This window comes from Narcine bancroftii, chromosome 2 (genome assembly GCF_036971445.1).
Source record: "Narcine bancroftii isolate sNarBan1 chromosome 2, sNarBan1.hap1, whole genome shotgun sequence".
Taxonomy (NCBI): Eukaryota; Metazoa; Chordata; class Chondrichthyes; order Torpediniformes; family Narcinidae; genus Narcine; species Narcine bancroftii.
In genome coordinates, this window is record NC_091470.1 from 366,643,433 (window position 1) to 366,656,979 (window position 13,547).

The window sequence follows — 13,547 nt, forward strand, 5'->3', positions numbered from 1 at the left end:
AAGTGGATCTTCTTCCATGTATTAAGTAAATGCTGCAGTACTGGTGAGTTTTTATATTGCACCAGCTTTTCATCCCACTTATAAAGTATATGTTCCGGTACCTTTTCCCCTATTTTATCTAGTTCTATCTTAGTCCAGTCTGGTTTTTTCCCTTGTCTGGTAAAAATCTGATAAGTACCTTAATTGTGTGGCTCGATCATAATTTCTAAAATTTGGTAACTGCAAACCATCTTGATTATACTTCTCTGTTAATTTATCTAACGCTACCCTTGGATTCCTCCCTTTCCACAAGAATTTCCTTATTATTTTCTTTCGTTCCTTAAAGAATTTTTCTGTTAAAGGAATTGGTAACATTTGAAATAAATATTGTATCCTTGGGAACATGTTCATTTTAATGCAGTTTACCCTCCCTATCAACGTTAGCGGTAATTCTTTCCAATGTTCTAAGTCTTCCTGCAATTTCTTTATTAGTGGCTGATAATTTAGTTTGTAAAAGTGGCTTAAATAATCTCACCTGATCCCTAGGTATTGGATTGCTTGTGTTTGCCATTTAAATGGTGATTCTTTTTTAAATTCTGTATAGTCTGTGTTACTCATTGGCATCACTTCACTTTTATTTGCGTTGATCTTGTACCCCGATATTTCTCCATATTCCTTCAATTTCTTATGTAATTCTTTTATTGATATCTCTGGTTCTGCTAGGTATACTATGATGTCATCTGCAAATAAGCTGATTTTATATTCCTTCTCCTTTATTTTTATCCCTTTTATTTTATTTTCTATTCTTATCAGTTCTGCCAAAGGTTCTATTGCTAAGGCGAACAAAGAGGGGGATAATGGACATCCCTGACTAGTTGACCTACTTAATTTAAAGTGACTCGATACATATCCATTTACTGTTACCTTCGTCAACGGTCTATTATACAATGCTTTAATCCAATTTATATATTCTTCTGGTAGATTGAACTTCTGTAATACTTTAAATAATTAATTCCACTCTACTCTGTCAAAGGCTTTTTCTGCGTCCAGAGCAACGCCACTGTTGGTTTCTTATTTTCTTGAAATGCGTGGATTAGATTAATAAGTTTGCAGATATTGTTCGCTGTTCGTCTTTTCTTAATAAATCCAGTTTGATCTTGTTTTACTATTTTCGGTACACAGTCAGCCAATCTGTTTGCTAATAATTTCGCTATTATCTTATAGTCTGAGTTAAGTAGAGATATTGGTCTATATGATGCTGGTGTTAATGGATCCTTCCCCATCTTTGGTATTACTGTAATTATTGCTGTCTTACATGAATCTGGCAAATTTTGTGTTTCTTCTATCTGGTTCATTACTTCCAGGAGAGGAGGAATTAATAACTTTAAAATTTTATAAAATTCTATTGGAAATCCATCTTCTCCTTGTGTTTTTTTTGTTCAGCAATTTTTTTAATATATCCTGCATTTCCTCTATTTCAAATGGTTTTATTAGTTTGTTTTGTTCCTCTTCTTGCAATTTTGGCAGTTCAATTTTAGCTAAAAATTTCTCTATTTTATCCATCTTTCCCCTCATTCTCAGTTTGATACAATTGTTCATAAAATTTTCAATAATCTCTGTTGGATTATATGTAATTTGTTTGTCCTTTTTCCTTGGTGCCAGTATCGTTCTTTTAGCTTGTTCCGTTTTAAGTTGCCAGGCTAATATTTTATGTGTTTTTTTTTCTCCCAGTTCGTAATACTTTTGCTTTGTTTTCATTATGTTCTTCTCCACCATGTATGTTTGTAATGTTTCGTATTTAATTTTTTTGTCTGCCAATTCTCTCCTTTTCGCTATATGATCCCTTTTTACTAATTCCTTTTCTATACTTACTATCTCCCTTTCCAACTGCCCTATTTCCCGATTGTAATTCTTTTTCATCTTAGTCACATAACTTATTATCTGCCCTCTAATGAAGGCTTTCATTGCATCCCATAATATAAATTTGTCTTTCACTGATCCTGTGTTTATTTCAAAATATGTTTTAAGTTGTCATTCAATAAACTCCCTAAATTCCTGTCTTTTAAGTAGGATGGAGTTTAATCTCCATCTACATGTTCTTGGTGGGATATCTTCCAGTTCTATTGCTAATAACAGGTGTGAATGATCTGATAGTAGCTTTATACTCAGTTTTCCTAACTCTCCCTTGAATATGGGGTGACAACAAAAACATATCAATCCTTGAGTAAGTTTTGTGCCTACTCGAATAATATGAAAATTCCTTCTCTCTTGGGTGTTGCCTCCTCCATATATCCATAAGTTTCATTTCCTGCATTGATTTAACCATAAATGTGGCTACTTTATTCTTTTTACTTGTCTTTTGTCCAGTTTTATCCAAGATTGGGTCCAAATTAAGGTTAAAATCCCCTCCTATCAATATATTTCCTTGTGTGTCTGCAATCTTCAAAAAAATATCCTGCATAAACTTTTGATCCTCCTCGTTAGGCGCATATATATTGAGCAAATTCCAAAATTCTGAGTATATCTGACACTTTATCATTGCATACCTCCCTGGCGGATCTATTATTTCCTCCTCTATTTTGTTTGGTACATTTTTGTTAACTAGTATGGCTATACCTCTAGCTTTTGAATTATAGGATGCTGCCGTTACGTATCCTATCCAGTCTCTCTTTAATTTATGTTCCACTTCAGATGGATGCGTTTCCTGAACAAATGCTATATCTATTTTTCCTTCTTCAATAAATTTAGTAGCCTCTTCCTTTTAATTTGGTTATGTATTCCATTAATGTTTATAATCATATAGTTCAACATGGCCATCTTATATCTTGCATACACCTCTTTTCCACCTCTTCACCACCTCCATCCCCTTTTTCATCTCTTAGTTTTCTCTTATTGCACAATATATGACAACACATTTAAACCACAAAGTACCCCCCGCAGTTCCCATATCCACTAATACCTTAACCCCAAAAAGATCCCCCCCTCTCTGAGTTGCCCCATATCTCTTGCCGGGCAACCACAACTCCCCTTTTCATTTGGATTGCGATCTCGTTCACAGCGTCAACTGATTTTGAAGTGGCGGTTATTCCCCCTCTACCCAGCCCTCTCCAGAAAACACTATTTAAAAAAAACACATATAACAGCTCTCTCTTCTTTTTCTCCCCTTACTCCCTTCCTTCCCTTCTCTTTTCCCTATTTAGTTCTTTACAATATACATTGTTTTTACATCTTTATATATACTTTATCGCCATTCTTCATTCTTGTTACATCTCTTCATCTCTTCTCCTGTCCTGCAAATGTTCTGTGAAATCTTGCGCTTTCTCTGGATCCGAAAACAGGCTATTTTGCTCCCCAGGTATAAATATTTTAAGCACGGCTGGATGTCTTAATATGAATTTGTAACCTTTTTTCCATTAAATCGATTTCGCTGTATTAAACTCTTTCCTCCTCTTTAAGAGTTGAAAATTTATGTCTGGGTAAAAAAATATTCTTTGACCCTTGTATTCCAATGGGTTATTATCTTCTCTAACTTTATTCCTTGCCTGTTCCAGTATATTTTCTCTTGTCGTGTATCTCAAAAATTTTAAGGATGGATCTTGGTTTTTGATGTGTCTGCTGTTACGGAGCTAATGCTCTGTGTGCCCTTTCTATTTCCATTTCTTCCTGCATTTCTGTCGTTCCCAGGACCTTCAGGGTCCATCCTTTTATAAATTTCTTCATGTCTGTGCCTTCTTCACCCTCCTTCAAGCCCACTATTTTTGTAGTTTCACCTACTATAATTTTCCAACATATCAATTTTCTGAGATAACAACTCTTGTGTCTCTTTAAATTTTTTTGTCACTTTTTTCCAATTTTTCTCTTAAGTCATTCACTTCCATTTCTACAGCCGTTTCCCGCTCTTCCACATTCTCTACTCTTTTCCCTATTTCTGTCATTACCAGTTCTAACCTTTGCATTTTATCTTCTGTTCTTTTCATTTTCCTTTTAATTGCATTAAATTCTAATGCTAACCATTCTTTTTGTGATCTCATTTGTTCTTCAAAAATAAACTTTATCTATATTCTGTTCATCAGTTTTACCTTTTATTTCTCTTTGTCCATGAGTTTTACCTTCTATTTCTCTGTGAAGATCTTGGTCTTCTTCTTCCTCTTCTGTGTCTGTACCTGTGTTTGTGTCTTCTTCTCTTCTTTGTGTCTGTGTCTCTTCTGTTTTTCTTGATGAGCTGCTTGTATCTCTTTGTTGGGCCTCTTCTTGCTGGGCCTCTTGTTGCTGTTCCTCCCCTCCTGGGCTGCTCGTCTGTTGTGCTTCCAGACGTTGATCTTCTTGTCGGTCATCCCTCCGTCTATCTCCCTCGTCTGTTTCATCTCTCCCTCTTCTGCTGGCTTCCTCGTCCTCCAGCTGAGTGCCATGGTGTCGGGCGCCCCTCAGCTGTTCACTCTGTGACAGCCCGCTCTTCTGCTGAGCCCCCCTCCTCATTCTCCTTTGATTGCGCACGCACAACTCCTCGCGCATGCGCAGTTGCGCACTTTTGTTTGGCTCCGAGAGCCATTTTTGTAGTGTACCGGCTGGTGGGTCACGACTCCGCAGGGCACGCACTGACCTCGAGGGTCGGGTGCTCCTCGCCACCACAACATCCTGTTTTTTCGTGCAGGTAAGGCCTTCTTCTACTCCGGCAACTTTTTTAATTTTTGTTTTGCTTTGCTTTTTTCCTATTTTCCTGGAGAGGGCTGGTTTTCCCGACCACTACTCCATCATGTGACTCCTTCAATTCCGAGCATTTCTGATGTACGTCCATTTCAAAATACGACCCGTCAATCAGAATGGAACACATATGAAAGTTTAGGAATACCTGTGTATACAGCTTGAAATCTCATTTTATTCAAACAGAGTACACTTTATTAAAGCTCTGTAAACAAGCCATCTTATGGATTACCTGACTGAGATTCAATTGATTCTATTCCAGATTTACCAGCCCCTGGATCAGATGACGGAAAGATGACATTGCTGGGTTGGTTTCTCATCTTCTTAGCATATTTCTTTTCCTTGCGATTGATTCCAGACATGGCTTGTTTGAAAAAAAAACACACACACCTTCACAGTATTTAAACACACGAACAGAATGCAATGAAAACTTCAAGAAAATATCAGTAACAGACAATTCATCCGATCTTGGATACACAGGAGATTGCAGTTGGTGAAAAAACAAACAGCTGGAGGAATTCTTGCTGGCTGTGTATGTAGATTGCTTGTTTCCCTCCAAAGATGCTGGCTGACTAAGTTCTTCCAGCAATTTTTTCCCCTTGGTCTCGATTCCACTTTCTTACTGACTAGGTTGGTGAGATGCCATGAACACTAAAAATTAATCTCAGCCTTTAATATTGTTAATAGTATCCATAGATCTATTGAATACTGAATTCCAAAAAGTCACATTTTGGAAATAAATTCCTCCTCAATCTTGAATGTGTAACCTTTTATCCCTAGATCAACACTCCCATTCTAAAAGAAATGTTCCCACTGCATTTGACTTGTTTAGAATCTTAAAATCACTTCTTATTCTTCAATCATAGAACATTACAGCACAGAAAAAGGCCCTCCAGTCTGGGCCAAACTATTATTCAGCGTAGTCCCACTGACCTGCATCCAGTCCAAATTCCTCCATTCCCCTCCCATCCATGTACCTGTCCAAAGTCTTCTTGAATGTTAAAATTGAGCCTGCATTCACTTCAGCTGGAAGCTCATTCCACATTCCCATCACTCTATGTGAAGGCTTCTTCTCACGTTCTCCCTAAACTTTTCCCCTTTTAACCCATGCCCTCTGGTTTGTATCTCACCTACCCTTAGTGGAAAAAGCCTATCTGAATTTACTCTGTTTACACCCCTCAATTTTGCATACCTTCATCAATTTCTATGCTCCAAGGAATAAAGTCCTAACCTGCTTAACCTTTCCCTGTAACTCAGTTCCTGAAGTCCCGGCAACATCCAAGTCAATCTTCTCTGCACTCTTTCAATCAGAAAGTACTGGCCCAATATGCTCAATCATCCTCATAAGAGAACCTTTCAACCCAGGAATCAATCAGATTCTAGAGCTCACAAACAGGTCATTTGGCCCAAACTGTGAAATTGCCATCTTGAGGTAAATGTAATTGTGTTTTGGCCCACAAGTCTGTGCCACCTAAATAACCTACACCCCCAGTACATACACATGGGCAGAATTGGCCTGCTACCATGCTATATGTTTAAATTAAAATTTTAAAAGGTTGGCCACCCTGCAATAAACCTTTCCTATTTCTGTACCTGTCCAAATACTTTTAAATATCATAATTATCATTCACCTCTACTGTTTCCTCTTGCAGCTTGTTCTGTTTACACACCTTCCTGTGTGTAAAAGATGCTTCTCAGATCCCCTTAAAATCCTTCCCATCTCAAATTAAATCTATGCCTCTAATTTTGAACTCCCCTACTTTGGGAAAAAGATTGTGACTAATCTGTCCCTCAGGATTTTATAAACATTTATGTCATTGCTCAACCTCCCGCAGCTTAGAAAGACCCAGATTATTCAGTCTCTCCTTATAATTCCAACCTGCCTTGTAACATCCTTGTGAATCTCTTCCACTCCCCTTCCAGTTTAGTGACTTCCTTCTTAAGATAGGCAACCAGAACTACACACAATATTCCTAGAGCGGTCTCACCAGCCTCTTGTATAGTTGTAACATGATGTCTGAACTCCTCTGTTCAATGCCCAGACTGCTGAAGGCAAGGAAGCAAAATGCTTTCTTCATCACCTTGTCTTGTTCTGTTATTAATTTCAGGAAACTATGTACCTGTACCCCCAAATCTCTCTTCTACAACACTCTCTAGGCCCTGCCACTTACAATACAAGTCCTTCTCAGGTTTGACTTCCTAAAATGTAACACCTTCAAGACTTAAATTCCGTCTGCTATTCCTTGGTCCACTTTTCCAGTTAATCTAGATCATGTTGTAATCTTAGATAATCTTCTACACTATCCACTATACTATACCATATCTTTGGCATTATACGCCAATACGTCAACTACTTTGTCGTTCAAATCATTAATACAGACAATGAATAGTGAATGCAGCACCGATTTCTGCTGCACTGGTCACAAGCAAACTTCATCTGGGGAAAAAAAATCCCTCCACAACCACTCTCAGACTTCTATCACCAAGCCACTTTTGTATCCAATTGGCCTGCTCACCTTTGATTTCATATAATCAAATCTCATAGACAAGCTTCCACAAAGGCTTGCTAAAGTCCACATGGAAAACGTCTACTGCCCTACCCTCAAGAATTCACCGTCATCTCTTCAAAAAGTCCCAGAAAATTGTATTTTAGCGATTAACAGACATTGCCAAGAGGGAGAGGGAAACCACTCACGCTTACCTGGTCTTAACTCTATGCCTCCAGGTTCTTTACCAAAATTAAAATCGAAAATTTTGAACATCCACAAGTCCAGGTGTGCCTGTGGAGAGAGAGAATGTTCACACTTCAGGCTGATGACCTTTCATCAGAATCAATTTGTTAAAATGGACAGGTATGGGCTGCTTCTGTTGATCTTAAAATATTCTTCCAAGTGACCTGCTAAGGCACTCAGTGGTAAGTGCAATTCATTCCATCTCCAGCTTCTAACTGAAAGCTGACAGAATAAACATTTGACTTGCAATTCCCCCAATCTTAAAAGGAAAACAAATCTTACTGCAGATGAATGTGCACCCATACACACATGCACTTTTTTGTTCTCTACACAAAATCAAGCACAAATAGATGTTATACCAGGATACTAAGAAAACATTAGGGATATTAAACAAACTTAATATGGACATGAAAGCAAAACAGTGGTCAGCAAATCTACTGCAACACACAAAAGTGTGGGAGAAACTCAGCAGGCCATGCAGCATTCACAGGAAGTAAAAGGTAAATAAAATTTTGAGCCTGGGTCCTTCATCGGGTATGAGCAAAAACAGGCAGGCTCCTGAATCAAAAGGAGAGCAGTGAGGAAGGGGCAGGAGCAAAGGCCAACAGGCAAGAGGTCACAAGTGGATACAGGTGGGAGGGCAGAAGAGAAAAAAAAGCTGAGAACTGATGGGGAGGGGTTGCCTGCTGATTGGAGAGAGGAGAGGACCTGGAGAAAGGGAGATAAGGTAAGAAAGAAAAGATCAAGGTAATGCCATCTGGTTGGAGAGTGGCAGTATTAACATCAACGTCTCCAAACTCGGAGGTAAATATCGGCAGTCCTCCCTGAACTGCCAACTTCACTAGTAAATTCAACCCAATGAAATTCGTAATACTGCAGATGCTGGAACTCAGGAACTTCTAGAAATACTCAGAAGGTCATGCAAATCTATACAAAGAGAAAAAAAATTAACATTTTGAGGTTGAATTAACATTTTATGTTGACCAGAACAGGCTGAAGGATCTTCAATATGTTCCATTAACTTGGTTTTGTGTTACACAGAACTGCCCAACCTGCTGGGTTTTCAACATTTTCTGTTTTATTTCCATGAACCAACAATAAATGAAGATTCTTTAAAGCTTGGCTCAGTTTATTTTACACCCAACTCAAAACCTATCTACACAGAACTGCTCTATAAAGTACACTGTTTGACCTGCTGAGTTTCTCCAGCATTGTGTTTTTCAGATACATAACCAAAGTTTCAAGCTTGAGTTCTTTATCATGTCAAAAATGACGACATGAGCCCAAATAAAATAATGGAGAGAGGAGCAGGGACACAGTCCCAGAGGCAGGAGGTAACATGTGGATGACAGAGGGAGGGTACACCAGCAAGCAGGGGGAAGAGGGATGGCTCTGTGAATGAAGAGCTGGAGGAAAGAAGACAGGTGAAGGGAGGGAGATCAGGGAGTAGCAGCTAGCAGAAACCAGAGAAGTTGATGCTAATGTCAGGGCACTGGATGGCATTAACTTCGACTTCTCCTGTATCTGCTAGCCAACTCCCCACTCTCCCTCTCTTTTCTTTCCTCCATCTCTTTACCCCTTCCCTCTCCACTCACAGAGCCCTCCCCCTCCTTGCTGTTGTGCCCTCCTGCCTCTGGGACTGTGCTCCTCCCCCTGTCCTCCAACATTTTATTCAGGCTCATGCCTACTCTTTTCCATACCTTAATGAAGGGCTCATATCACTGGTTATGTATCTTTATCTTTGCTATATAGAGTAAAGACTGCTTGACCTGCTGAGTTTCCCTAGCATTGAGTTTTTACTTCAACCACAGTGCGTGCAGACATTAGGCGCTTTTAAACTGCCACACCAGGGTAGCCCGCCTGTGATAGTACAGATTCTATCACCAATGTGTACATGAACATATATACAGATGGTAGTGTAGGATGACTGTGATTGGCTGAGAGTGTAGCCACACCTACTGGCAGGTCTTAAAGGATTGCTCCCAGCCAGACCAGGTCATTCTGGACTGGTCGACCTACTTGTGATATGCTCCAGTCTTTTAGTTAATAAAAGCCTTGGTTTGGATCAACAAGTCTTTGGTTCTTTCGACGCGCGTTACAATTTTATTAAAATAAATTTTGAAGGGATGGAACGTATGCTACGGCTGGAACGCCTCGACATTCGACCCACAGTCAGCTGAAAAGTGGCAAAGCAGCAGGTATGGATGGAATCCCCCCAGAAGTCTGGAAGGCTGGCGGCAAAACTCTGCATGCCAAACTGCATGAGTTTTTCAAGCTTTGTTGGGACCAAGGTAAACTGCCTCAGGATCTTCGTGATGCCACCATCATCACCCTGTACAAAAACAAAGGCGAGAAATCAGACTGCTCAAACTACAGGGGAATCACGTTGCTCTCCATTGCAGGCAAAATCTTCGCTAGGATTCTACTAAATAGAATAATACCTAGTGTTGCCGAGAATATTCTCCCAGAATCACAGTGCGGCTTTCGCGCAAACAGAGGAACTACTGACATGGTCTTTGCCCTCAGACAGCTCCAAGAAAAGTGCAGAGAACAAAACAAAGGACTCTACATCACCTTTGTTGACCTCACCAAAGCCTTCGACACCGTGAGCAGGAAAGGGCTTTGGCAAATACTAGAGCGCATCGGATGTCCCCCAAAGTTCCTCAACATGATTATCCAACTGCACGAAAACCAACAAGGTCGGGTCAGATACAGCAATGAGCTCTCCGAACCCTTCTCCATTAACAATGGCGTGAAGCAAGGCTGTGTTCTCGCACCAACCCTCTTTTCAATCTTCTTCAGCATGATGCTGAACCAAGCCATGAAAGACCCCAACAATGAAGACGCTGTTTACATCCGGTACCGCACGGATGGCAGTCTCTTCAATCTGAGGCGCCTGCAAGCTCACACCAAGACACAAGAGAAACTTGTCCGTGAACTACTCTTTGCAGACGATGCCACTTTAGTTGCACATTCAGAGCCAGCTCTTCAGCGCTTGATGTCCTGCTTTGCGGAAACTGCCAAAATGTTTGGCCTGGAAGTCAGCCTGAAGAAAACTGAGGTCCTCCATCAGCCAGCTCCCCACCATGATTACCAGCCTCCCCACATCTCCATCGGGCACACAAAACTCAAAACGGTCAACCAGTTTACCTATCTCGGCTGCACAATTTCATCAGATGCAAGGATCGACAATGAGATAGACAACAGACTCGCCAAGGCAAATAGTGCCTTTGGAAGACTACACAAAAGAGTCTGGAAAAACAACCAACTGAAAAACCTCACAAAGATAAGCGTATACAGAGCCGTTGTCATACCCACACTCCTGTTCGGCTCCGAATCATGGGTCCTCTACCGGCACCACCTACGGCTCCTAGAACGCTTCCACCAGCGTTGTCTCCGCTCCATCCTCAACATCCATTGGAGCGCTTACATCCCTAATGTCGAAGTACTCGAGATGGCAGAGGTCGACAGCATCGAGTCCACGCTGCTGAAGATCCAGCTGCGCTGGATGGGTCACGTCTCCAGAATGGAGGACCATCGCCTTCCCAAGATCGTGTTATATGGCGAGCTCTCCACTGGCCACCGTGACAGAGGTGCACCAAAGAAAAGGTACAAGGACTGCCTAAAGAAATCTCTTGGTGCCTGCCACATTGACCACCGCCAGTGGGCTGATAACGCCTCAAACCGTGCATCTTGGCGCCTCACAGTTTGGCGGGCAGCAACCTCCTTTGAAGAAGACCGCAGAGCCCACCTCACTGACAAAAGGCAAAGGAGGAAAAACCCAACCCCAACCAACCAATTTTCCCCTGCAACCGCTGCAATCGTGTCTGCCTGTCCCGCATCGGACTTGTCAGCCACAAACGAGCCTGCAGCTGACGTGGACTTTTTACCCCCTCCATAAATCTTCGTCCGCGAAGCCAAGCCAAAGAGTGTAGGATGACTGTGATTGGCTGAGAGTGTAGCCACAACTACTGGCAGGTCTTAAAGGATTGCTCCCAGCCAGACCAGGTCATTCTGGACTGGTCGACCTACTTGTGATATGCTCCAGTCTTTTAGTTAATAAAAGCCTTGGTTTGGATCAACAAGTCTTTGGTTCTTTCGACGCGCGTTACAATTTTATTAAAATAAATTTTGAAGGGATGGAACGTATGCTACGGCTGGAACGCCTCGACATTCGACCCACAGTCAGCTATAGCCTCAAATGACTTTAAGCCCTGGGTGAGGTGCTTCAGAACATACTTACAGCTCTCTGATCCTGCCGTGATAGAGGACAGCCGTCGACTACTAATATTGATGACTATGGTGTCCCCGAGAGTCTACCAGAGTGTCCAGGACGCAACCACTTACGCCGCAGCCATGAAGGTGCTGAAAGGGCTCTACGAGCGACCAGTGAACAGGGTCTATGCTCGGTACAAACTCGCTACAAGGAGGCAACAGCCCGGTGACTCCTGTAAAGCTTATATTCAGGCACTAAGGGCAATGGGCAGGGACTGGGCCTGCACAGACAGAACTGCTGCGGAGACCACAGACGATCTGATTCGGGATGCCTATGTGGCCGGGGTTCGATCGAATGAGGTGAGGCAGTGCCTGCTAGAGCACGGGGGAGAAAACCTAGAGGACGCGATCCGGATCACAGAGACGATGGAGGTTGCGGTCTTAAGTATGGACATGTACTCTTGGGGCTGGACTCCACACTCTGATGCAAGTAGGATGCCTTCCCTCTACCCTACTACTGCCGCTACACTGCCCGATGCAAGCCCAAAGTGTTATTTCTGCGGGAGGAACAAGCACAGCAGGTCCCAGTGCCCGGCGAGAAAAGCCAGGTCCCAGAAGTGCCTTAAAAACGGCCACTTTGCTGCAGTCTGTCGCTCCAAAATGGCTGCCATCAAACACCATGCCTCGTGTGAAGACATATCACCATTCTCCATTTCAAACACTTCTTCCTCAGAGCTCTCGTCCAATGAGAGCGAGGACTCCACCGCGTGGCAGCGCCTGACGTTACGGGGCAGACGCCAAGAGCGCAAGGTACAACCCACCCTCGCCATAATGACGTTCACCCTAACGTCCGACCAGACCCCACCCCTGACCTCAACCTCTGCAGCCGCCACCGACCACGGTCCCGCCGCCGCCGATCGGGGACACACCGCTGCTGCCGACCCAGTACCCGCCGACGCTGCCATCCAGGGACCCACCACCGCTAACCCAACCTCCCCCTATTCCTTCTCCCCCAGGTCATGTGCTTGAACAGAGGGACCAGCACCACCCCACCAGCTCAGGCCAGTCTGTCCACAACGCCGTTGGGGAATTGAGCGAAGCAGTGGCCGCACCTGGCGACACAACTCCAGCAACCCCAATCCCGGCGCCACGGCAGTCACGCCAGATGGTCAGGCCCCCTGACCGGTACAGCCACTAACCTCCATCCACCCTGGGGTCGGTTCCAAAGAAGGGGTGAATGTGATAGTACAGATTCTATCTCCAGTGTGTATATGTACATATGTACGGATGGTAGTGTAGGATGACTGTGATTGGGTGAGAGTGTAGCCATACCTACTGGCAGGTCTTAAAGAATGACCAGGTCATTCTGGACTGGTCAACCTACTTGTGATATGCTCCAGTCTTTTAGTTAATAAAAGCCTTGGTTTGGATCAACAAGTCTTTGGTTATTTCGACATGCATTACATCTCCTGAGACCCAGGTGCGTTTAATGGGTCGAAGATGCTCCCGGCACCTTTCTAACCTGCAGGGGGAAATCACCCCATTAAATCGCCAACTCGGCTACTTAAGGGGGATCCCGCCCCCGCGATGACGCGTCACGCACTCGCCAGATCAAGATTTTTAACCTTACTCTTCCTGGGAAGCACGTTTAAACCACGTTCTAATATCCCCTTTCCTGACCTGCGCTGCTGAGTTCCTCCTCTCCATTTGAACATGGCGCCCACATGCTGCCCAGTGACGCTTGCACGCAAGCGCCGGCATCTCCGGAATAATCGGGTCAGCCATTTTCAAGCTGCTGGTGGACGAGATAAGTTTAACTGATGACCTCGGAGGTAGGGCTGGGAGCCCGCTGACCGGGTCGGATCCTTTCAAGCTGCCCTGTGAGTGGGGTGCAAATCACGCCAATTGCCCGGTTAACCC

General features: G+C 43.0%; 1 protein-coding gene across 3 annotated transcripts in view; it reads right to left on the reverse strand.

Moving 5' to 3' along the window:
- pop1 (POP1 homolog, ribonuclease P/MRP subunit) overlaps positions 1-13,547 on the reverse strand; it is a 68,649-nt gene that overhangs the window by 54,548 nt on the left and 554 nt on the right. For all 3 annotated transcript variants that reach the window (XM_069922548.1, XM_069922547.1, XM_069922546.1), the window contains exons 2-3: positions 7,382-7,460; positions 4,913-5,044 (exon numbers count right to left, since the gene is read on the reverse strand). In XM_069922548.1, the coding sequence (XP_069778649.1) occupies positions 4,913-5,044; positions 7,382-7,442 (193 nt within the window). In that variant the 5' untranslated portion in view covers positions 7,443-7,460. The remainder of the gene's footprint in view (positions 1-4,912; positions 5,045-7,381; positions 7,461-13,547) is intronic.